The sequence below is a fragment of the Carcharodon carcharias genome, chromosome 7, assembly GCF_017639515.1.
Source record: "Carcharodon carcharias isolate sCarCar2 chromosome 7, sCarCar2.pri, whole genome shotgun sequence".
In the NCBI taxonomy this organism is placed as follows: Eukaryota; Metazoa; Chordata; class Chondrichthyes; order Lamniformes; family Lamnidae; genus Carcharodon; species Carcharodon carcharias.
In genome coordinates, this window is record NC_054473.1 from 81,096,026 (window position 1) to 81,121,012 (window position 24,987).

Sequence of the window (24,987 nt, forward strand, 5' to 3'; positions counted from 1 at the left end):
AGGACGGAACCCACTTTCAAGGAAACAAGGATTCTGAAGGGTTAGTGGCCACACAATCACCAGGGAACGGGAAGTCTATCCGATCATGCTCAAAAGGACAATGGAAGATTAGTGAAGCAGGGAGAAGAAATCCTGTTAGAGCAAGGAGCACTTGGAGTTTAAACTCAAGGCTACATGCTTACAGAGTGTAGTATAATGTATAAACACAGTGTGGTTTTCAGTTGTGTTAAGAAGTTAACACAAGTTAACTTTTCTGTAGCTTTCTGTATTAATTGCCTACTAAGTGATGCTGACTTTAAGTTTATTGTTACAGTAAAAGTCTTAAAACATGAAATCTTGTGTGATTCTTTGCATAGGTCACCGGGAAATTCATTTCTCTTTCTAAAAGTCATCGCTCTCTGCAGGGATTGTAACACAGGTCAATAATTTCCCTAGAATTCCATGACCTTTAACTTTAACAAAATTTCTTATGTGGGACATTATCAAATGCCTTCAGAAACTCTATAAAAATAACATCCATAGACATTTCCCTGTCCACTACTTTAGCCACCTCTTCAAAATTTAATCAGATTCATCAGGCATGACCTAGCCTTTACAAATCCAAAACGAAAACAAAAACAGAATTACCTGGAAAGACTCAGCAGGTCTGGCAGCATCGGTGGAGAAGAAAAGAGTTGACGTTTCGAGTCCTCATGACCCTTCGACAGAACTTGAGTTCGAATCCAAGAAAGAGTTGAAATATAAGCTGGTTTAAGGTGTGTGTGTGGGGGGCGGAGAGAGAGAGAGAAGTGGAGTGGGGGTGTGGTTGTAGGGACAAACAAGCAGTGATAGAAGCAGATCATCAAAAGATGTCAACAACAATAGTACCAAAGAACACATAGGTGTTAAAGTTAAAGTTGGTGATATTATCTAAATGAATGTGCTAATTAAGAACGGATGGTAGGGCACTCAAGGTATAGGTCTAGTGGGGGTGGGGAGAGCATAAAAAATTTGAAAAAAATTTTTTTTTTTTTATAATGGAAATAGGTGGGAAAAGGAACATCTTTATAATTTATTGGGAAAAAAAAGGAAGGGGGAAACAGAAAGGGGGTGGGGATGGGGGAGGGAGCTCATGACCTAAAGTTGTTGAATTCAATATTCAGTCCGGAAGGCTGTAAAGTGCCTAGTCGGAAGATGAGGTGTTGTTCCTCCAGTTTGCGTTGGGCTTCACTGGAACAATGCAGCAAGCCAAGGACAGACATGTGGGCAAGAGAGCAGGGTGGAGTGTTAAAATGGCAAGCGATAGGGAGGCTTGGGTCATTCTTGTGGACAGACCGCAGGTGTTCTGCAAAGCGGTCGCCCAGTTTACGTATGGTCTCTCCAATGTAGAGGAGAACACCTGCGGTCTGTCCGCAAGAATGACCCAAACCTCCCTGTCGCTTGCCATTTTAACACTCCACCCTGCTCTCTTGCCCACATGTCTGTCCTTGGCTTGCTGCATTGTTCCAGTGAAGCCCAACGCAAACTGGAGGAACATCACCTCATCTTCCGACTAGGCACTTTACAGCCTTCCGGACTGAATATTGAATTCAACAACTTTAGGTCATGAGCTCCCTCCCCCATCCCCACCCCCTTTCTGTTTCCCCCTTCCTTTTTTTTTTCCAATAAATTATAAAGATTTTCCTTTTCCCACCTATTTCCATTATTTTTTTTAAAAAAAATTTTAAAAAATCTTTTATGCTCTCCCCACCCCCACTCGAGCTATACCTTGAGTGCCCTACCATCTATTCTTAATTAGCACATTCGTTTAGATAATATCACCAACTTTAACACCTGTGTTCTTTTGTACTATTGTTGTTGACATCTTTTGATGATCTGCTTCTATCACTGCTTGTTTGTCCCTACAACCACACCCCGACTCCACTTCTCTCTCTCTCTCCGCCCCCCACACACACACCTTAAGCCAGCTTATATTTCAACTCTTTCTTGGACTCGAACTCAAGTTCTGTCGAAGGGTCATGAGGACTCGAAACGTCAACTCTTTTCTTCTCCACCAATGCTGCCAGACCTGCTGAGTTTTTCCAGGTAATTCTGTTTTTGTTTTTGTTTTGGATTTCCAGCATCTGCAGTTTTTTTGTTTTTATCTTTACAAATCCATGTTGGCTCTCTCAGGTCAATTATAAGATGTTCAGTCACCTTATTCTTAATTATAGATGCTAGCAATTTACTGACAACAGACGTTAGGCTAACAGGTCTATAATTCCCTTGTTTTCCTCACTCCCTTTTCTTAAATAGTGGTGTGAATTGCTCTCCTACACTACTCATTGAACCAGGATTGGTCCCCTGGTTTGCAAGTAATAGTAGAGTGAGAAGTATGTCAGTTCACCAGATCTCTCACACATTGCAGTGGAATACATTTCTGCTGCTGTTGATGGCCTATAGCTCCTCATTATATCCAGTTTTCAGCTTCTAGATCTGTTCTCAATCTATCCCATTTAGCATCATGATAGTGCCTTGCAGTACAACGGAGAAACTCCCTGTGGTGTATTGGTTATGTGAATGTCACCAGATTAAATTAAAACCAGACATCACAAAAGTTTAATTCTATCCTCATCTAGTGCTCATACACTGGTGCTTGTAGGGATTATTTCTTAGCAATTACTGTGTACCAATTAGGAATGGAACCTCTTCCTATCCCAGAGAGGACTGAAGCCAATTGCACTAACTGCCTGGACCCAATTGACAACAGCTCAGGTGGAAGCAACCAGGAATCAAACCAGGACCTTCCCACTTCATATGATTCAGCTATTCACAAGTTTAATTATTGGAGCAGCACTCTCTTATTCCTTTTAATCATAGGGCAGAATCGTCTGTGCCTGCTGGTGTCGGGCGGGCTCAGCGGCGTGAGCGGACAATATGACAAGGCGGGCAAAAATCAGTTTCACAACATCATGAAACCAGTTTGCAATCATCCGCTCAGCCCGATGGTGGGCCATGTTTCCTGCCATTGGACGTAAGGAACCTCTGTAATACATCTGCATATCATTATTAGGATAGCCTGCCAGACTCATCCCCCCATGTTGGCCTGCATTTCACAACTGCACATAAGTGATGTGCACCTCGCGAGCTGCACATTGCTCAGGACTTTGAGATTTGTTTGCCTACCTTGCTTCGGGCAGTACTCACCATCATCAGCGTCAGGCTTTGCAGGCAGCACAACAGTGCTTTTAGGGGGGCTCACGGGTAGGTCTCTACCTACCAGACCAACCATAAAGCAGAGGTGGCTTTGTACAGCCGCAGGGCTATGTCTTGCTTAAGGAAGGGGGAGAAGTGGCCTCAGGCAAGGGGAGAGACTGCAGGGTGAGGGCTGTACAGAGGAAGGGGGCTATCTCAGGGTTTGTGTGCGGGCACAAGTTGAACAGTGCAAGTGGCCTCAAGATGGTGAGGACTGAGGAAGCAGTCTTCAGAGCAAATGAGGCTAGATGGAGATGTGAGGGCGTATGTGAAAGAGTGAGTGGCAATGTCCCTTCAGCTGGCAGTGAGTGTACAATGGGCTTTAGTATGTGAGTTTCGAGTGATGAGAAGGTTGCCTTACCTTGATCATTCATCCTCTATCTGCATTGGATGGCCAACCTCTTCTTTGCAACATTGGCAGTAATCAGTGCCATCACCTGCCAAGCCAGAATGGTAATGTTGCTGCTCCTCCTGTGGCCAGAGCAGGAGGAGAGGGCATCACAGCGGGCATCCACAGTGTCCAAAATGCAGTCGCGGGACGCATCACTAAACCTGGAGGCTGCAGTCTCTTTGACTTTCAGGGCCATGTCTTAAGTGCAGCAGTCCTGGGCTGAAAGCACTGAGAGGTGTGCACACGGCTGCACTTCAAATGCGGCGCCTGGCGTGAAGAAGCAGAAAGGTGACAGCTTGGCGGTGAATCGGAGCCCACCCACCATGTCAACAGCATGTTTCCCAGGGATGCATAATTAATGCGGCGGGTTTGGGATGATATGGTGCGAGAAGCTGCCATTGTGGCCGGCGGGTAAAACATCGTTTTACCTGCTCGCTACTGTACTTAGTGCAAAAAGGGGATGATTTTGCCATAATCATATTCTGCACAAGGTTTTGAACTTCAAAAATAAACTGTATGCGCAACCTGGGATAACTGTTCTGACCAGTTTTCCTTTTTTCTTACAGGAAGTCCCCTTGTACTTTTTAGATCAGGAACACAATCTGTAGAATACTGCAGGCATAAGTTGACATTCTACCATTCCACGGACTGGGACATTTCAACAGTTAATACACTGCATAGGCATTGTACAAGAAAAGTATTCAGCTCTCTAATAAGTGTGGTTTCTTTAATATTTTACCCATGTTTTATAACTTCACAATGATAGTCAAGTAGTTCCAGTGAATGGAATTGAAAATAAAGTAACCTCTATAGGGAGGTTAACACCATATAAGCTAACCTCTTAAGTATTTGCATTCTAGAATTATTGCAATTGTCCATTTCAATAATCATTTGTCAATAAAAATCTACTGTAGATTACAACAAAAATTTGCCAGTGCATTGATCCAATTCTGAGAGATCGGAATCAAGCACAGCTATGGAAACAAAAGACTCAGTTTGAGCGTGTACACAACAGGCATCTTTATCTGCTTATTGAGCAGCCTCTGATTTCAAAAAAACGCATTCAGAAATAAAGACACTTTCCAAAGTGAATTAGCAATGTTTAGCAAAATTATTTAGACAAGGCATATTCAAGAGTCTCACCACCCTGGTATATTTTGAAATCAAAGCCTTAACATGCATATAGATGTATAAAGTTATTTATGTTAGAGATTTGCTGAGCCTAATAGCATCAAAAGGTAAATGAACATCAGCAAATATAATTGTTAATTTAGGGGATGTATTTATGGTCATTACAATTTGTTAACTCAGCTCCCTTCAACAGCAAATACTTCAATATCTGAGAACTGGAGAATCATTAAACATAGAGAAGGTTTTTTTTTTACCACTTTGGAGCCCTTTTTGCCCCCAAAAAGGTTGTACATGCTCCTGAAGAATAAATTGTGATCCAAGAGGAAGAATGAAGCTAAGTAATGAATGTGAATGCTTTGGAAAAAACATATTAGGCATAGATAAAAGTAAAATTGAAATGAGGAACAGACACGCAATAGGAAAGAGATGGCGGATCAGGGATACAAAAGTGTGCAAAATTGAAGTGTTTAAATGTTTTGGATTATGCCTAAGGTGACTTTATTTCAGTTATTTAGGGTTAATATTAATGTCATAAAGCTGCTTGTCATTTGAGTATATTTCCATATTTGCGTTTGCTTCCATATTACAATGGGAAAGCTGAAAAGTTACTGAACCAACCGTCTCATAAGGAGACTGCCAATTCCCTGGACCTTGCAGAATCTAAGATTTAAATATCTCAATAGAAGTAGATAGAGAAACACAAAGGACGACAGGTCAGAACTCTCCGTCACACTTTGATTTTTACAAACAGTCAAATAGCTCCCTCTGATTGCAATGTTGGTAGATTGTTCCCTTAAAATGTATGAAAAATGTTAATAATGAATTCGCATCATAATACAACTGTCCATTCATTGATGAGTACTCACCCTCGGTTACTGACAACAGCCGCCTTCAGGTGGATATAGCTTGCAGGAAAGAGGCCCTGTAGAGAAAAACAAGTTTTCTTTTCTTTAAAAATCTAATAATGCAGAACAATCATAACACAGCCACATAAACTTTATCAAATAAATGGAAAAGTACAGTGACCAGATAAGAGTCTGGTCAGTGTGAATCCTTTTTAAAAATTAACATATTTATAGCAATTATGTAGGGATAGGATATAAATAATCTAATGTTTGCTTGTATTGATTTTTTAACAAATATTCTTTCTGGCATTATTGGAATTATGGTCTTGGAGGATATTGTGACGCAGGTAAAGTCAGCCATGGACCGAGTATCAGACAGCTATGAAGCTCAGATGCATCGATATCACTTCTTTCAGAGAACACTCTCACCTGTAGCAGAATATTTCAGCTTTAAATGTGCACATGTCAATGCGTCATTATTACAGGGCTTAGTAACACTATTAAACCAATCCCCAGACCAACCCTAAGCCATTGCCATCAACAACCATATTCAAAATAAAAAAATCAACATCTTGTTTAATTCATTTATTTACATCTTTACGTGACTGTGACAAAGGTAAACTTTCTCTCCTTGGTCTTTCTGACCTATCTGCAGCCTTTGACATGGTTGATTACATCGCCCCCTCCAGCACTTCTCCATTGTAGTCCTGGGACGGATTGCTCTTGTAAGGTTCCATTATTATCTATCTACTCATAAGCAAAGAATCACTTGCAATGACTTCTTTTCCTAATCATGCACCATTTTCTTTCACAGTTACATGCTGCTTCTCAGTGACATCATCCAAAAGCAGAAGGTTAGTTTTCACATACACGCTGTCGACACCCACCTCACCACTAGCAATCTCGATTCCTCCACTGTTGCTGAATTATCAGGCTTCCTACCTAAATCCCGTGTTGGATAAACAGAAATTTCAGGGAAATTTAATCCAGACAACCAGCATCTTGCCTGCCAGCTGGAGGGCCGACAAGAGCCTCCTGTTGCCTCTTCTAGGGAAGGCTCGCTGTATTAAGTGTCAGTCAGGCATTAAGTGGCCAGTGACAGGCCTTCCCTCAGGTCAAGGACTGTGTATTGGAACCCCCACCCCCTAGAGTTGCCAGCCAATCAGAGAACAACAGCTCCTTATTGCGGTTAGCACCACCAGAGGAGCAGTGATGTCTGCTGTGATTCACCCATCAAGGTACCCAGGCCACACGTGAGTGAGATGGGAGGTGGGTTATGGGGAGGGGTGCATGTCTAGGGGGGATGGAGGGGTTGAAAGAAAGGTCAGGAGGGGGCGGCATTCAGTGGGTGCTCCCTTTCCAATGCAGTCTCGATCAGGCACTGAGGGTGAGGGCTTTGAGGGTTTCTTTCTCAGGCTTCCCACAAGGAGACTGCCAAACTGATGCTGGTTGAATACTAGCGGTGGCAGGGTGAGGCCCTTAAGTGGGCATTGATTGCCCACTTAAGAGCCTCAATTAGCATCAGGATGGAAAAGCTATCCACGAGCCTTCCTGTCCTGGACTTAAACAAGCCGAGGCAGAAGGGTAAGGAGTCCCCACCTGGCACCCTCCCAACTAAATGACTATCCCACTTCCAAACTTGTCTGCCCTTCCCCCAATTACAAACATACGAACAACGAGGAGTAGGCCATTCAGCCCCTTGAGCCTGCTCTGCCATTTACTAAGCTCATGGCTGATCTGAGAGTAACCTGAAATCTGCATCCCATCTACCCCCGATAAACTATCACTGCTTTGTTTACCAAGAATCTATCCAACTCTGCCTTAAAAACATTCAAAGGCTCTGCTTCCACTACCTTTTCAGGAAAAGAGTTCCAAAGACTCATAACTCCCAGTGAAAAAATTTCAACTCATCTCTGTTTTAAATGAGCGACCTCTTATTTTTAAACAGTGACCCCTAGCTCTAGATTTTTCAACAAGAGGAAACATCCTCTCCACATTTATCCTGTCAAGACCACTCAGGATCTTATATGTTTCAATCAAGTCACGTCTTACTGTTCTAAACTCCAGCAGATACAAGCCTAGCCTGTCAAACCTTTCCTCATAAGACAACTCACCCATTCCAGGTATTTGTCTGGTAAACCTTCTCTGAACTGCTTCCAATGCAGTTATATCCTTCCTTAAATAAGGTGACCAATACTGCACACAGTACACCAAAAGTGGTCTCGCTAGTGCTCTGTATAACTGAAGCATAACCTCCCTACTCTTGCATTCAATTTCCCTTGCAATAAAAGATAACATTCTATTAGCTTTCCTAATTACCTGTTGTACTTGCATACTAGCCTTTTGTGATTCATGCACTAATTAAACATCGGAAAGACTGAAGCCATTGCTTTCGGTCCCCGCTCTAAAGTTCATCCCATCCGTCTCTGTGGCAAAAGTCTAAAATTAAACCCGTCTGTTTGCAACCTTCGTGTCATATTTGATCCCAAGTGAGCTTCCAGCCTCATATTAATGCCATCACTAAGACCATCTATTTCCACCTCTGTAATATCGCCCAACTTCACCCCAGCTTGGCTCACCTGCTGCTGAAACCTTCTTCTATGCCTTTATTACTCTAGGCTGGACTAGCTCAACACACTCCTGGCTAGTCTCCCACATTCTACTCTCCATAAATTTGAGGTCATCCAAGACTCTGCTGCCCGTGTCTTAACTCGAAATCAGGTTCCGTTCCCCCATCACTTTTGTGCTCGCTGACCTACATTGACTCCTGGTCAAGCAACACCTTGATCTTGAAATTCTCAAGCTTCTTTTTAAATCCCTCCATGGCCTAGTTCCTCCTCATCTCTGCAATTTCCTCCAGCTCCAGAACCCTCTGAGATATCAGTGTTCCTCTAATTCTGGCTTCTTGAGCATCCCAGATTTTAATGGCTCCACTATTGGTAGACATGCATAAAGTTGCCTAAGCCCTTAGCTCTGGAATTTCCTCCCTACACTCTCCACCTTTCTATTTTGCTTTCCTCATTAAAGATGGTCCTTAAAATCTACCTTTTTAATCAATCTTTTTGTAATCTGACTTAATATCTTATTTTGCTTTATAATGTTCCTGTGAAGGGCCTTAGAACATTTTATTACACAAAAGGTGCTACTTAAATATAAATTGTTGTTGTTACTTTTAAACAAAATTATTTCAATGATTAGATCACCTCTTCAAAATGGTCATAAAACAATGTGGCCAGGTAATCAATTGGACATCAAACTGTTGCAGTGGCTTGAACAACTAAATCAGTTATATAAATGTTCTTATTGTTAATCAGTAAACCGAGTAACTAGTAAATTGATGACGTGCTCAAATCTTAAGATGAAACAAGTTGAATTCTTGCATAATTTTTAAGTAACCCTTTGTACGCCCCTTGTAATTGTACTGTACCTGTCACACTAACATGATTATTTTTATCTATCAACTTGTCCTTTCATACCTTTTTGCTTTAAGGCTTCAGTTTACCTCAAAGCCTGGACGTTGCTGAGTATTTTTTTTAAAACTTCAGCATAATTGGATATTTTTGAACCACAATTTTGTTCTAAGCATGTGTTATTTTCAGCATTTCCCAGCAGGTTTCTGAATTGAAATAATTACTATGTAACCTCATCATATGAGGATTTGGGAATTCCTTTTCTGGTTCACAAAAGACTTTGCAACAAGCTGAATATTAAATCTGCAGAGCTTTATATGATAGGCAACTTAGTCTGATTAAAACTTTTGCAATTGCTCGTTTTTTCAATGTTAATTGCTGACTTATAAATGCACACGATTGGGAGGACCTGTGGTTTCTTTGTTGACAGTGACAAAGAAAATCAGTGTTTTATTGAAAAAGACTACTTTTCTCAGTCAACAAGTTGAAAGTTCAGTTTAAAAAAATCTTCCTGGACAATTTTTGGGACTTTAAATTTGGGAGTTAAATTTTATATATGAGAGGGGAAACTGTTAAATAGTAACTTTAAACAACAACCTGGATACCTCAATGTTTGAATTATTTTCTCCTGGAAAACATAGCTCAAGAGTTTTTACTTTCAAATAATGATACAGTTATTTGTATATGAATCATGGAGCAATCTTGCAGCATGGAAGGGGTCAATTCAGCCCATCACGTTTGTGCTGAGTTTTTAAGGGCTATCCAAACTAGTCCCACACCCCAGCTTTTTCCCTACAACCCTGTACATAATTCAGTTTCAACTACCTCAACAATTAATGGTGAACATTCAAGTATTTTAAACTTCATTTATTGAAATTTATGTTTATCTAAGATGATATAAGGCAGCAAAATTACCAATGGTGTACAAAATACTTTAAGGCAGGAACCAGCTAAAAACAGGAAATGCAGTTGGGCGAGAGCAACTGGAAATACCTAATGGTACAAGAAGGGCTAAGTGTGATTGGGGGAGGAAACAGAGGTAAGGGACGGTGTTAGTTGGATGGGGGTATGGAAGGGGTGTGGATGGATGGCATCTGGGCATGCTACTGCCAACTCTGATTGGGGGCCTTTCTAGAGATTTGATAATGTGACATTCTGAGCGCACTATGTCTGAAAATGTTATGCATTTACCTTACAAATGTAGATTCCCTTGTAGTTCAGTATCTTTGCTAATGCATTTACATCAACAACAAGTGTGCATGAAGTTCTGAAAACAGGGAGGCCACACATGAACTGGCAAAGAGAAACAGAGAATGGGAAGAGAGGAAACCAAAGGTAGAGTATGGATTCACAGGGGGAAATCTGATTCTACCAGTAACTCATAAGCCACTCAAATTGCACTGATAACTAAAACTAAAACTTGTAACTCAGATTCCCTTCATAATAAACAAAAACAAAATGAAGTGGATTTTACAAGCGAGGGGACGGGGAAAATGGATTACCCAACCCTCTCCTGACCTAAAAATTGGTCAGTCCACCAATATGAAATCTGGCTATCCTACAGTGCTATAAAGCTGACGGCAGCCTTAATTAGAAAAGAGTTAGACTTCCACCCTCATCAGAGAGGAAGTCCCGCCCTGGGGAGAATGGCCTGCAGCTCTGTAGCCCCAGCAGTGTCAGAAGACAGTAGTAGCCATTGCTGGGACTACAACTGTAGTACCAGGGCGTTCAGGACTGTGAGGGTTAACGTGAGACTGAGAAAATAGTACCACCCACATTATGATGTGGAGTCACATGGGAGTAGTAGAAGTAGAGTCTGGTAGAGGTCGATATAAAGAAAGCACCTAGTCAGGGCTGTATCCTAGATATATGTATGTAGTTGTGTGTTATTAAGAGTTATTGTGCAACCATATGTTACGACCGGGATGGGAGAAGTGTGCAAATTATCAACCCCCACTATTCTCCAGGCCGAACCATTAATTTAAATGTTTAATTTTCTCACCAAAATGGCCAATTGTGTACCTATATCTCTAGTACCCAGAAGAAAAGAGACTCTGACCAGGCTTCTTTCAAAATACTCAAAATGATTAATTTATTTTAAAACAAACCTTCTTTTAACAAGTTGCAAGTACTGTTAGCACACAATTGTAATCAGGAAGTATAACTATCTACCTCTTTCTGAAGAATTCCCCCAGTACATATACAAACAAAGGACAAACAGATAGAGTATCTCTACAGAGATGGGCTTTGGAGAATGGGCGTAATAAAATAAAGGATAAAGTCCACAGGGTCTCAATGCTGTCGACCTGGAGTTCTCTCATGCGAAGACAGCCGCTGGTCCCGGTGAATGCCTGGACGTTCTCACCACTGGACTCAGCTTTGCAGGTCCAACTGCAGATTTGTTACACTCAGATGAGGGTTCTCTCACTACAGGTTGATAGCCATGCACAATTTTAGGCAAGACAGAGAGAGGGAACCAGTCAAGGTAGCCTTCTTTCCGCAACTTGTTCTCCAACAAAACTGCCTTTCAAACAAGCAGTTTAACAACTTAGGTTTTTTGGCTCTCTCTCATGTGACCGCCTTTCTTGTCTCCCAGATTTTCATTAAGTTAAGTACTTTGCAGTTCAAACACACACACAACTCCTTCTCAAGTACCATATAGCTCAGGTGATTTCTTGGGAGAGGTCTACTTGTTTACAGTTCCAAGGTGAACTTATGACCCTATTTTTAAAAATAACCTAGGTCAGCATCCAGATGACCAGATCACGCCACATCCTTCCATTTTGGAAAAGAAAACTTCAGTCTTGAGTGAAATGATTGTAACACATACAAGCCTCTAGACCTCTTCATGAGACAACATACAACTTAACAACATGGTGGCAGCATGTGAAGGACCCCAATATCCCCAAGAATAAAGAAGTAAAGAAACTGAAGTCTGACCTGAGAGAAGTGCGCTTAGCTTGAAGATCTCAAATACACAGCTGGAAATCATCTAAGAAGCCTCCATTACAGGAGTGGGGGGCTGAAGTGCAGAAGATAAATCCATGGTGCAGTGTAAGTGGACTCTGCCAGAGCATGTGGAGGTCCGTCATGAGACCCGATCAAAAGCAGAGTCAAAGGACCTAGCCAGATCGCAAAAGGGTGAGCAAACTCCAAAAGAAATGGCTGAAATAAACATTTAAATTTGGTGCAATAATCAGGCAGCACTGGCAGACCAATTGTTTTAACGAGTGTGGCTTGAAGAATGCTGCAGCTGGATCCAAGGTCGGCGCCATAACACATGCTGACCGCATGCAAACAGAAAAAAAAAATCAGCTTCAATTTGCTTCTCCAAGTTGCTAGGAAAGCAACTAACTGGTCAAAACGATTTGTTCAAAAGATTTTCTACAGAGTCGCTGAAGTTTAAAATCAGCTCCATAATCGCAACAGGATCCTGACAAGCACGGGAAGAAAGAAAATGTTACTGCAGAGCCACTTGAAAAAAAAAGCTGTATTCATTTGTGCTGTAAAAGCCATAAATGGTAAATCAACACTGCCAGACTAATTAAGGCAGATGGAAGGGCCTGACCAGGCGCAAAATTGGGCATTATGGAGATGATGATTTTTAAGATCTATGATAGCATCAGGCTTGAATAAGAGAACAAAGGCTGAACAAGTGAAAGCACTATTACACTCAGTAGGTTCAATAGCTGATGACATAATTGCCAGTCAAGAAATAAATTAATCTTCCAATAACTTTGAAGAGAGCATGAAGTCCTTTGACACCAATTTAACCTAAGAAACAATAGAATTTTGGGGTGGGCAAAATTTAACAAGAGAGTCCAAAAGCCCAGTGAACCTGTAGACTCTTCATCAATGAATTATATTGATTGGCTGAAGGCTATGGCAATGGTGACCTTAATTTGGAGCTCATAAGAGACTGAACAGTGTGGGAGTGGCCAATGATACACCTTCGGATGTACTCCAATCTAAAGGTGATGTGTTTTTGCAAAAAGCCATCTAAATCATCAGACAATTGGAAGTCCACCAGCAAAATCAGTCCATTATGAGTGTGTTATGTCGTGGCAGATGATGTGTGCCAGCTGGACCAAATCCACAAGGGAAACTTGATCACGTGGTCACAACTGTTTTGCAATTTGTATTTTATTTTGAGATGCAGCCCTGAATTTAGAAGTAATAGGACTAACGCGACTTTAGAGGTTTTCAGAAAACTAAATTAAACATTTATTAACAAAAGAAAAGATTTCAAGCACATACCTAGGTTTACAACCTGCTATTATAATAACTCCTAAAACCCCTAATTAATCTGGCTCCCAGTTACACCTCCGTTAAGGCAACAGTAAAAACAAATAAATTTAAACAGGCCCAGTCAAAGCAACACAATATCCTGGTAAGGAGAATTTAAAGTGAGTCTTCTTCGCTTCGGTTCCTGTAGACAGCAACTTGATGCACATAGGCTGGAGGCTTTTCACAATTGTTAGATCTTAGAAATCCTTCTCCTCTGACACATCGCCTCATTTCCTTTATATATGTTTCTCCCTTTTCAATGCAAATTCCATTGTTCTGATATGTTTTTGGAACTTCACCTTTCTCATAATATAAATCTTTCATTGACTAATTTTATCAGTAACTACTGGGAAAAATAAATACACAGCTTGTCTTAGCTTCTTCTGGCTAGGTGTAACGTCTTACCATCCCTTTGAAATTTAAACTAACCTAACTTTATCTAAAAAAGCAAATTTTCCTCACACCTCACATTCTAAAACATCAGTCACGTTTTCATATTTGATCTTTCAAACCTAGCTTCTTTTTGATGACTCAAAGCCTCCAGACCAGCTGTCTCCAATTCAATTAAATCCCCCCCAACCTCCCCACACACAAACTATCCAAACCCCATGATTAATCTACATTTACAATAAATCACAGTAATATTATGAAAATTATTATATTTTCATGACACGTGGCAAAGTTAAATACTGGCACAGAGCAACTCCAACAGTCCAGCTCATAAAGCAACACAAGGGCAAGGAGGCACATGGGCTAGGAAATCAATACCCAAACAAAAACACAAGATGGTGGCAGACCATGTCATCACTGTGGTGCCAAAAAACCTCAAGTGCGAGCAGTGTCCAGCAATCACTGTGTAGTGCTTTTACTTCAACCGCCTGGGACACTTTGGAAAAGAAGTGCAGAGGGTCCCAAACGAGTGCATGATATAGATAGGCCACAACAAGAAGTCATCCAACAATGCTTCCTGGGGGAAATTAAGGATCCCAGATTCACACTTTGGAATTCTGACACATCTGTAAAAGGTCACCTCATAAATTTCAAATTAGACACAGGAGCCAATGTAATAGTCCTGTTGGATCAGGAACTGTAGCTAAAAGACCTCTAGCTACAGTTGACAGACACACCACTATGGTCCCAGAGGAATCAAACTACCAGTCATAGGCATGATTCAAGAACCGCTGTGGTATATCAACAGGAAAATAATCAAAATGCCAAATGTCATTCACAATCAACCCTTTTCTCTCCTGAGTAGATATGCTTCTGTTGCCTTCAACCTCCTCAAAATGGCAGAAGACTTCAACACAACCACTGTAATCCACTACTCTGAATTGGAGTCCCGAGAGGCCCAATAGTGCTGATGAGCTACACAGAAGTTCAGTTTGGAATAGTCCTCACTCTTGCAGAGGCAGTTATGCCAGCTCCTTGGCAGATGGCAGAAAATACTCTTCTTCGGTCAGACCTGTTAAATCTCCAGATGAGCACCAACATACTTGAAACAAAAGATCCAGAGTAGAAGGAGCAGCAGCCAAAGGTTGAACCCAAATTTCAAAGTCAAACAGTTGCTGTCACAGAACCAGGAAAAATTGCACCAATGAGTCTGGAGCTCAGGTTCACACACAACATGAAGTCGTTCCTGAAGCAGAAGAGAAGTGACCAACTCACCAAAGCAAAAACTCAGGGAGGCACAAGTGCATATGAAGAAACAGAGCACAACATTAGAAGCCAAACTGAGCTCAAGGCTGAGGAACATAAGGGAGCACAACCTTCAACTTCCAGGAAGGACATGGCAGGCTCCACCAAAAGGAAAACCCAAGTCCACTCAACTAATGAACGGAGTGAATATTCCCTTAAGAAAGAGAGGGATAAGTCCATGGTATCCAACTAAAAAAAGACAGACTGTCGCCAAAGAAAAAGACAACAGTAAGGAGTGCAAGAAGCAAACCAGATGTTGACACCTGAATATTTGAAGTACTAGAACTTTAAGTCCAGACCAAAGTCATTGCAAAGCAGTTGACATTAACAATCCTCCAAACTTGAAAAGAACGAGATCTGGAAGAGTCGTAAAGCCTCTAGTTTGTCTGAATCTGTAAAGTCAGAGGCTTGGGGGGTGGAAAAGAGGGTAGCACATAAATAATTTTGTAAATACATTTGGGTAAAGGCTTTGGGGGAGGCATCGTATTAGAGGTTCAGGACTGTAAGGGTTAATGTGAGACTGGGGAAATAGTACTGCCCACATTATTATGTAGAGAGTCACATGGGAATAGTAGAGGCAGCATGATTTAATAGATGTCAGCATGAAGAAAGCACCCAGTCAGGGCTGTATCCTATGTGTATATAATTAGATGTTATTAATAAAGAGTCATTGTTCAACCATACAGCCTCTGGACTTCCTCATGATACAACATACAACAACCAGTCCCCATAAAGAAGTGAGAACGGGTATCAGACTTAAAATAAGTCTGGGGATTTTGGGCAGCCCAGTTCAGCGATCCCAGCAGAAGGGAGGGGGTTGGTGGAGGTTTGACTTAGTGATGCCGGGATGGGAGGCATGAAGGGCAGGGAGGTGCCCCCAATGGGGCAAAGGAACAGGAATAGGCCCAACAAACCTGCTCCCCCATTCAATTAGATCATCGCTGATCATCTACCTCAATGCCACTTTCCCGCACTATTTCCATATCCCTTGATGTCACTAATCTACCAATTTCTGTCTTGAACATGACAACTTCCACAGTCCTCTAGGGTACAGAATTCCAAAGATTCACCACTTTCTGAGTGAAAAAATTCATCCTCATCTCAGTCTTATATGGCCTACTCCATAGATTATGTCCTCTGGTTTTAGATTCACCAGCCAGGGGAAACATCTTATCTACATCTAACTCATCACGCTCTAAGAATTTTTTGAGTTTCAATGAGGTCACCCGTCAATCTTCAAAATTCTAGGAAATATAGGCCCAGTCTCCTCAATCTCTCCTCATACAGCAATTCCATCATCCCAAGGATTAATCGAGTGAACCTCCGTTGCACTCCCTCTATGGCAAGTATATCGTTCGTTAGGTAAGGAGACCAAAACTGTGCACAATACTCCTAGTGAGGTCTCACCAAAGCTCTATATAACTGCAGCAAGACATCTTTACTGCTGTACTCAAATCCCCTCACGATGAAGGCCAACATATCATTTGCCTTCCTAATTGTTTGCTGTACCTGCATACTAGCTTTTAGTGACTCATGAACAAGGTCACCCAGGTCCCTTTATATACCCGCACTTCCCAACCTCTCTCCCTTTAAGAAATATTCTGCTTTTCTGCTTTCACTGCCAAACTTCACACTTATTCGCATTATATTCCATCTGCCATATTCTAGCCCATTCACTTAGCCTGTCCAAATTCTCTCGAAGCCTTCTTGCATCCTCCCTACAACTTGCAATCCCACCCAGTTTGGTGTCATAAGCAAATTTGGAAATATTACAATTAGACCCATTACAAGGCACTGTCTCCAGGTGTGATGTCCAGTAGAGGCAAAGGCAGTAAACGTCTCAGTAAAAGGGGTGCTAACATCAGACTCTGTAGTTCTCCATTCTCCCTCTCCCTCCCTCCTTAAATAGTGGGGTTACATTTGCTACTTTCCAGTCCACAGGAACCTTTCCAGAATCTATAGAAGATAACCACTAATGCATCCACCATCTCTCTAGCCATCTCTTTCATCACTTTGGGATGAAGCTCATCTGGACCAGTAGATTTATCAACCTTCAATCCAGCTAACTTTTCAAGTATTACCTCTTTACTAATACTAATTTATTTTAGTTCCTTAGTCTCACAAGTCCCTTGGTTGCCTAATATTTCTGGAAGATTGTCTGTACCTTCTTCTGTGAAGACAAATGCAAAGTAACCGTTTAATTTCTCCTCCATTTTCTTGTTCTCCACTATAAATCCTCCTGTCCCCACCTGTAATGAATCCACTTTTGTCTTAACTAATCTTTTCCTTTTCATGTACCTAAAAAGGTGTTTACAGTCTGCCTTTATATTCCTCACTTGTTTGAATTCATATGTTCTGTCCTCTTTCTTATTCAGTTCCTTGGTCCTCCTTTGCTGGATTCTAAATTGCTCCCAGTCCTCAGGTTTACCACTTTTTCTGGCATCCTTATAAGCCACATCCTTTGATTTAATGCAATCTTTAACTTTTTTCGTTAACAGTGGTCGATTTACCTTTTTCTTTAGGTGTTTGTACCTGAGAGGAACGTATATCTGTTGTAGACCATGTAGTATTTCTTTAAATATTAGCCATTACCTGTCTCATCAAATCTTTTAGTGTAGTTTCCCAATTCACCAAAGCCAACTTGCCCCTTCATAATTTCCTTTCTTCAGATTTAAGGCCTTAGTTTCAGAATAAACTATATCACATTCAAACTTAATGCAAAATTCTATCATATTATGGTTACAATGGGCACAATACCCCCCTTGCCCGACAGCAGCCCATGCAATCAAAGCTGCCGAGCTGCTCGCCTTCCTTGCACCTTCCCCTGTAGGCAGAAAAATTGTGGAGGAGGCTGAATAAGGGCCTTAAAAGGCAGTTAGTTGGCCACTTAAGGCCTCAAAGGCCTTGAGGGTTGATGAGCTTCCTGACACCTTACCTGTGCCCTGTAATATGGGGTCAGGTAGGGGATGAGCGGGAAGGTGGCAGGCTGGCCACCTGCTCCCAGCACTTCAAGTACATCAGTGCGGTTCCGTAAAATTCAGCCCAGTAACTGATGATGGTTTGTAAGTAAGTGGTAGTATTTGAGTGGTAGTAATAAGTGTAGCACCCCAATATTATATTTGCAACAATCCAATAATCTATGCATATTCATTCTATAACTATAGCCAAAATGCCCCATACCATACAAAGTATGATCAGCCTTTCCAGGTGATGTCAATTTTGACAGATCCCATTCTCTCTTTGTATCTCCTTGGATTCTAGTTTGTCCCGTGTGGTGAGAAGTATGAACTTGAAACCTCAGTCAGAGCTAATCTGTAACTCTTTCAAGTACAAACACGTTTCCATCTGTTTCAGATGAAGTTACATTGTTTCATAGTTTGCCATTGTGAGATTTGAACTCTTGATCTTGGGGTTACAAACCCAGTACCATAACCACTTGGCTATTTAGGCCAAGCAAAATGTGATTTTCATGGTTTTTAGCATCTCTTTCTTTTTTTCTTGTAACTCTTTCGAGTACAAACCCGTTTCCATCTGTTTCAGATGAAGTTACGTTGTTTCACAGTTTGCCATTGTGAGATTTGAACTCTTGATACTCTTTTGAGTAAACCTGTTTCCATCTGTTTCAGATGAAGTTACATTGTTTCATAGTTTGCCATTGTGAGATTTGAACTCTTGATCTCTTGATACTCTTTTGAGTAAACCTGTTTCCATCTGTTTCAGATGAAGTTACATTGTTTCATAGTTTGCCATTGTGAGATTTGAACTCTTGATCTTAGGGTTACAAACCCAGTACCATAACCACTTGGCTATTTAGGCCAAGCAAAGCTAATCTGTACTTGGGCTTCATAAATCAAAACAGGTGAAACAGACCAACCTGAACCAAATTGAGAGATTGGAGAAAGGAGAGCAGGCTCAGTTTTTCACACAGGGGATATCATCCTAAACTTAGTGGAATACCAACGTTCTGATTCCACTTTATTTGCAAAGGAAAACCTTCAATAAAGGAGGGTTTTCAAAGAATGATAGAAATTACAGCATTGGAGGTGGTCATTTGTCCACCAGAGCCTATGCCAGCACTGTCTTCTGCAACCCCATTCCCACCAGATCCTTTTATAGTCACTTAGTATACAGAACTCGAGTGGAAAAAAAAAGAGGTGCACTGTCAAGGTGTTTCACTTTGTACTCATAAGAATGCCAAATTTCAAAGGGAGCAAAATTTATACTGCCTGAGAAAAGGATGCTGATTGGTAGGCAAGTCAATTCTGATTGGTCAAGCTGTTGCCATGGAGAGTGCACCAGGGAACTACTGTCCCCCATGCTTTTAATTTTAAAAAGCTGCAATAGCTGGACATGTTCCTTTTACCTGCAGAGGACACATCCCTGTGTATGAATATATGTGGCTTCTAGAAAGTGTAAGTTAACCATTTGCAAGCCTGACTGATAATCTTAAATTGGCTGTTAAGTGTAATTTTTTAGCACACTCAAGATCCCTCTAGACCCAGCTCTCGCTAATATGTTCATCAGTTTCCACGAGAAATGCTTTTTCAATGGAATGTCCCCTAACCTCCTACCCCTTGAATATTTCTGATACATAAATGATACATTTTCTACATTTGAATCTGCAGCTGCATGCAAGAATTTTCTTACACACCTTAATGTGTTCCATCCCACACTCAAATTCACCTTTGAAATGGAGGAATCTAAAGAGTTCCCTCTCTCAGATGTGCTAGATGAGAAAGCCGCCAAAGGTTCCTTACTACTATCTTCACTTGTCAATATACACATTGGGATTCTTACAGCTTCACACGCTATAAGATTGGCCTTATCAACAATTTCGTAAATAGTGCCCAAGGCATTTGCTCACTATACAAGCTTGACGCCAAAATAGGGTACAAAGTTATCCAGCGGGATAATGGGGACCCCAATCAAACCATTGCTCACTGTCTATCGTGCATACACATAAATGGGTTTAAGGCCTATTTCACACCTGAAAACTGTCCAGTCTACTTCAAATTAGCCTGGAAGGGTAAGGTGTCTCAAACATTTGTGAAGTTAGCTGTTTCACACTATACAGTAGCAAGATGAGTGGTATATTCCACTGTCATGAAGAGATTAATGGCTGTATTGTTATTGGAAATGATTTTTTAAAGTAGAGTTCAGTGGTGTGCGTGTGTATGTGTGCGTCTTATTTGGATTACAGATAGCTAGTCTGGGTGCTTTGATGTATACAAAGAAGAAGGTTTAAAATGGTAATCAGATAAACGTGGGGAAGTTTAGAAACATAGGTGTCAAGGGGGCAATGTGCATTTTTATAAAAAGCATTCAAAACAATGGGTGAAATCTTGCAACTAGCTAGAAGACACCAAGTATTATGTTTATTTTTTCAGCTTACTAATAACATTAGTGGAATCAAAGGATATTACTGTTAGAAGAGATACATTAAAAACCTAGTAATACAATGGGAAATTTACATTCAAAGGAAAAGCCAGGTATAAACAGAAAGGAGTTTGTGTGTGTAAGGCAGAGGCATTTAAGATTTAACCAGCTTGTAAGCCCGCAACTGTGTCTGCAAGGAACCTCATTTTGAATTCAAATGTGCTTTGCTTTGCCTGGGATCCTTAAATCTATGAGTTTTTATTGTTGCCTTAATGGGCATGTAACTAAGAGTCAGATTAATTAGGGGATTTTTGTAATCAATATAGTAGTAATTTTGTAGACATATGTACGGGCTTACAATTTTTCTTGTATGAATAAATATTTAATTTAGTATTATAAAAAACCTCTCAAGACTCAGTGGCCTTATTACTGATGAATTCAAAGCCTGTATCTCAAAGGATACAAATTGCAATATGACAGTTGGTTCAATTTCCCTCTTGAGATTTGAGCAATTCAACCTTTACCATCGGCTGTGTCATAATATTCACAAACAAGATGCTGTGTCAAGCCAAGAAGACATTCTACCTACTATACAAATGAGTAACGTGATATATGAATTTCAGTTTTGGTGCAATGTCTGGTACATAGACTGTACCTCCCAATGACTGATGGATCGTACCAAACAGTATGTCTATTCAGCTATTTGCAATTGGCAGAGTACTGATTGTACTCAACCAGACCATGCTTGCGAAACTCCGAAGATAATGTCTAATGTTAGATATAATTCTGTGATTGGACAGCACTTACTGAATAATCCTGAGTGTGCTAAGAATCACACTAGCAATCAATTTAAGATTGTCAGGCTTGCAATGTAGCTCATCTATGCTTGCTAGAAGCTACATATACACAGGAACCTGGCCTCTACAGGCAAAAAGAAAATCTCCAGACATTAAGCCTTTCTTTGAATTGAAAAGGAACATGCGGGTCAATAGTTCCCTGGTCCATCCTCCATCATAATGCCTCAACCAGTGTCAACTTGCCAACCAATCAACACCTTTTTCTCATGCAGCATAAACTGTCGTTCCCTTTGAAATTTGGAATTCTTGAATCTGTCCTGATGAGTGCTGGATAAAAAGCTTTGACAGCATGCATCTCCTTTCGGCAATAGATCCTTTTATGTTCCTCATTTCAAAATACTTGCTGCATTCCATTTTAAATTATACTTCAGTCTCAATAGCCACTCAATAGCATCCATTATGTTTTCCAGTGAGAGGCATCAGTCTTCATCCCCTTCCTCCCATTCGTTTACAGTGAAATTTACACCAATTACCTAGAGTAAAGTCTTACTTTCAGCTTCCCAATGTCCACAAAGTGCTCCAAACTCCCCCCTGATTTGAAAAGCTACTGCTCACATTTATACACAACAAAGGGATTTTTTTGCATTGAGCAATGATGTTCTTTGACAAATTTAGAATGCAGCAATCCATAAAGTTCACTGATGAACACAGTAATCCTGCAGATCGACAAAACATGCACACTCCTTGATTTCAATTTATTTTAAAATCCTTGTTCCTGATGTGATTTACAGATGCTAAGCTGGAACAATATTGTATGGAAATAAAATATTGTTTTTTCCGTGGATGACGAATAAATAACTTGGTACTCAGCAGAAACAAATTACTGGAGTAAGGTATTGCCAGCTTTGCCTGCAAAAGTGAAGGCAGCTCTAAAAGGATAGGAAAAATAATTTTTACTTAAAATTAAGTTAAAAGTATAGCCTGAATTTAAAGATGGTTTAGTCAAGATGTTAGTTCCAAGTTTCCGGTTGAGGCTGAATGTAAATTTATAGTATAAAATGTGATGACCAATGCTTGTAAATTACTGATGACAGTAACCACTAAATTCAATGTTGATGGTTCTAATTAAAGATAAGACATTATAAACTTAACCCGCCCTCAATCTCTGTACACCTAGGCCCACTTCTAAACATTGTTATACTGTATCTACATTTGACAGTCAATATAGATCAGAAAATAACATGACTTAGAGATCAGCTAAGAGATGATCCACAGTGCTTTCAAATCTGCCTCAAAGACTCATCCAACTATTATTTGAATACAGTTAATAGCAAATATAATTCTAATCTGCATACAGCTACAAAAATAAGGCACCACTCATAAGTTGGTAGGGAGGTAAGATTGTTCTGTGCAGCTAAAGGTGGAGGAGAGGAGAGCACAATTTTAATTAAAAACAGAAAATGCTGGAAAAACTCAGGTCTGGCAGCATCTGTGGAGAGAGAAACTGCGTTAACATTTCGAGTCAGTATGACTTCTTCAGAGCTAAATGGAGGTAGAAATGTGATGGATTTTATACTGTTTAAGAGGGGGTAGAGAAGGTGGAGCAAAATAGAAGGTTAGGGATAGGTGGGAGCTCAGGAGAGATTTGACAAAGATATCATGGACACAAGACAAAGGGAGTATAAATGATTGTGTTGAAGACTAATAAGGTGCTGATAGTGGCATAAAGGTAAAGTAGCTGAATGTGTTAACAGCAGAACAAGGATCAGTGAAAGCAAAACATAAAAACAAGTACCAGATGGCCCTGTTTGGGGGTGGCGGGGGGGCTGGTTGGGGGTTTGGGGGAAAAAATGGATTAAAAAAGGGGTCAAGATGGAGGACAGTATTCATGGTCTGAAGTTGTTGAACTCAATGTTAAGTCCAGAAGGCTGTAAAGTGCCAAATTGGAAGATGAGATGCTGTTCCTCCAGTTTGCACTGGGCTTCACTGGAACATGGCAGCAGGCCAAGGATGTACATCTGGGCATGCGAGCAAGATGGTGTGTTGAAATTGCAAACGACAAGGAGGTCCAGGTCATGCTTCTAGAATGAGCAAAGGGGTTCCGCAAAGCAGTCACCCAGTCTGTGTGTAGTCTCCCCAGTGTACAGGAGACTGCACTGGGAGCAGCATACACAGTAGACCAAATTGAAGGAGGTGCAAGTGAAGCACTGCTTCACCTGAAAGGAATGTTTGGGGTCTTGGATGGTGAGGAGGGAGGTAAAGGGGCAGCTGTTGCCCCTTCTGCAATTGCATGGGAAGGGAACAAGGAGTTGGGGGTATGGAGGAGTTGACCAGGGTGTCACAGAGGGAACGGTCCCTAAAGAATGCTGACAAGGGAGTGAGGGGAAGATGTGTTTGGTGGTGGTATGTTGGAGTTGGCGGAAATGGTGGAGGATGGTACTTTGAATGCGGAGGCTGAAGGGGTGAAATACAAGGATATAGGAGCCCTATCATAGTTCTAGAAGAGAAGGGAATGTGAGGGCAGGGGTGCGAGGTGAGATAGACACGCTGAGCACGCCAACTGTCAGACACTTCTTCCTACCTCCCCTTGGAACATGACCCCCCCACCAAACATCAAACCAGTATTTTCAGGGCTGTCACTGACCTCATCTCTGCTGAAGATCTTCCCTCCTGCAACTTCCAACCTCAGTCTCTCAACCCTGCACAGCCCGTTTCTACCCCCTTCCCAAAATCCACAAACAGGACTGTCCTGGTATCAGTGTGCTCCTGCCCCATGGAACTCATTTCTTCCTATCTTGTCTCCATTCTCTCTGCCATTATCCAGTCTCTTCCCACCTATATTAGAGATTCATCTGATGCCCTACATTATATCAACAATTTCCAGTTACCTGGCCCTAACTGCCTCTTCTTCACTGTGGACATCCTGTCCCTCTACACCTCCATCCCCAGCCAGGACAGTCTGGGGGGTTCTCCACTTCTTCCTTGAACAGAGGCCTGAACAATCCCCATCCACCACCACTCTCCTCTGCCTGGCTGAACCTGTTCTCTTCCTGAATAATTTCTTCTTTAACTTGTCTCACTTCCTCCAAATAAAATGTGTGGCTATGGGCACCCTCCTACACCACCAGCTCCTCCAAGTTCCTCTATTCTACTCATTGAACCAGGGTTAGCACCCTGGCTTGATGGCAATGGTACGGTGAAGGAAATTTGTAATTTTGACATATTTGCATTCAATAGACATCATATGCACTCATTAGCGATCATCTGTGCTCAAATGAGATGATTTAGCCAACATTTGATATTCCAATAAACAAACAAAATCACACAGCACTCAAACAATTTGCGATCACTTAGCATCATTTAATTGCCTTCAAAGCGCTCAGAAGCATTCAACTGTTATCAAAAATTTTCATAGAATTTTTCCTCACGAAAAAGTTCTAAGCTCTCACGACAATGTGCAAAATTGTCCCAAATTTCTACTAAGTGTGGTAGAAGGCAGGATAAAAAACATTTTTCCCACTGTCCGCAATGGTGGGTTTTCATGCCATATCATCACAATCTCACTTTATTAGTCATGCATCCCCAGGAAACACACCGTTTTAATGGCAGGCGGGCTCCCATTTGCCCGCCATGCCGTAACCTCGCTGTTTCATCATGCCAGACGCCATACATCAGCCACACAGCTGTTAAGTGCAGCCACGCGCACATCTCAAGTGTGTCCAGCCCTGGATCGCTGCAAGGAAGACATGGCCTCAAAAGGCGAGAAGACTACAGCACCCCCGTTTAAAGAAACATCCATCAAGTGCCTTTTGAACACAGTGGAGGCTTGCCATGATGTCCTC

General features: G+C 41.3%; 1 protein-coding gene across 1 annotated transcript in view; it reads right to left on the reverse strand.

The window, feature by feature from the left end:
• The window catches only part of dock3 (dedicator of cytokinesis 3), a 1,401,685-nt gene that overhangs the window by 1,095,412 nt on the left and 281,286 nt on the right, over positions 1 to 24,987 (reverse strand). Inside the window, 1 exon segment of the mRNA XM_041191502.1 lies at positions 5,602 to 5,657. Coding sequence (XP_041047436.1) covers positions 5,602 to 5,657 — 56 coding nt within the window.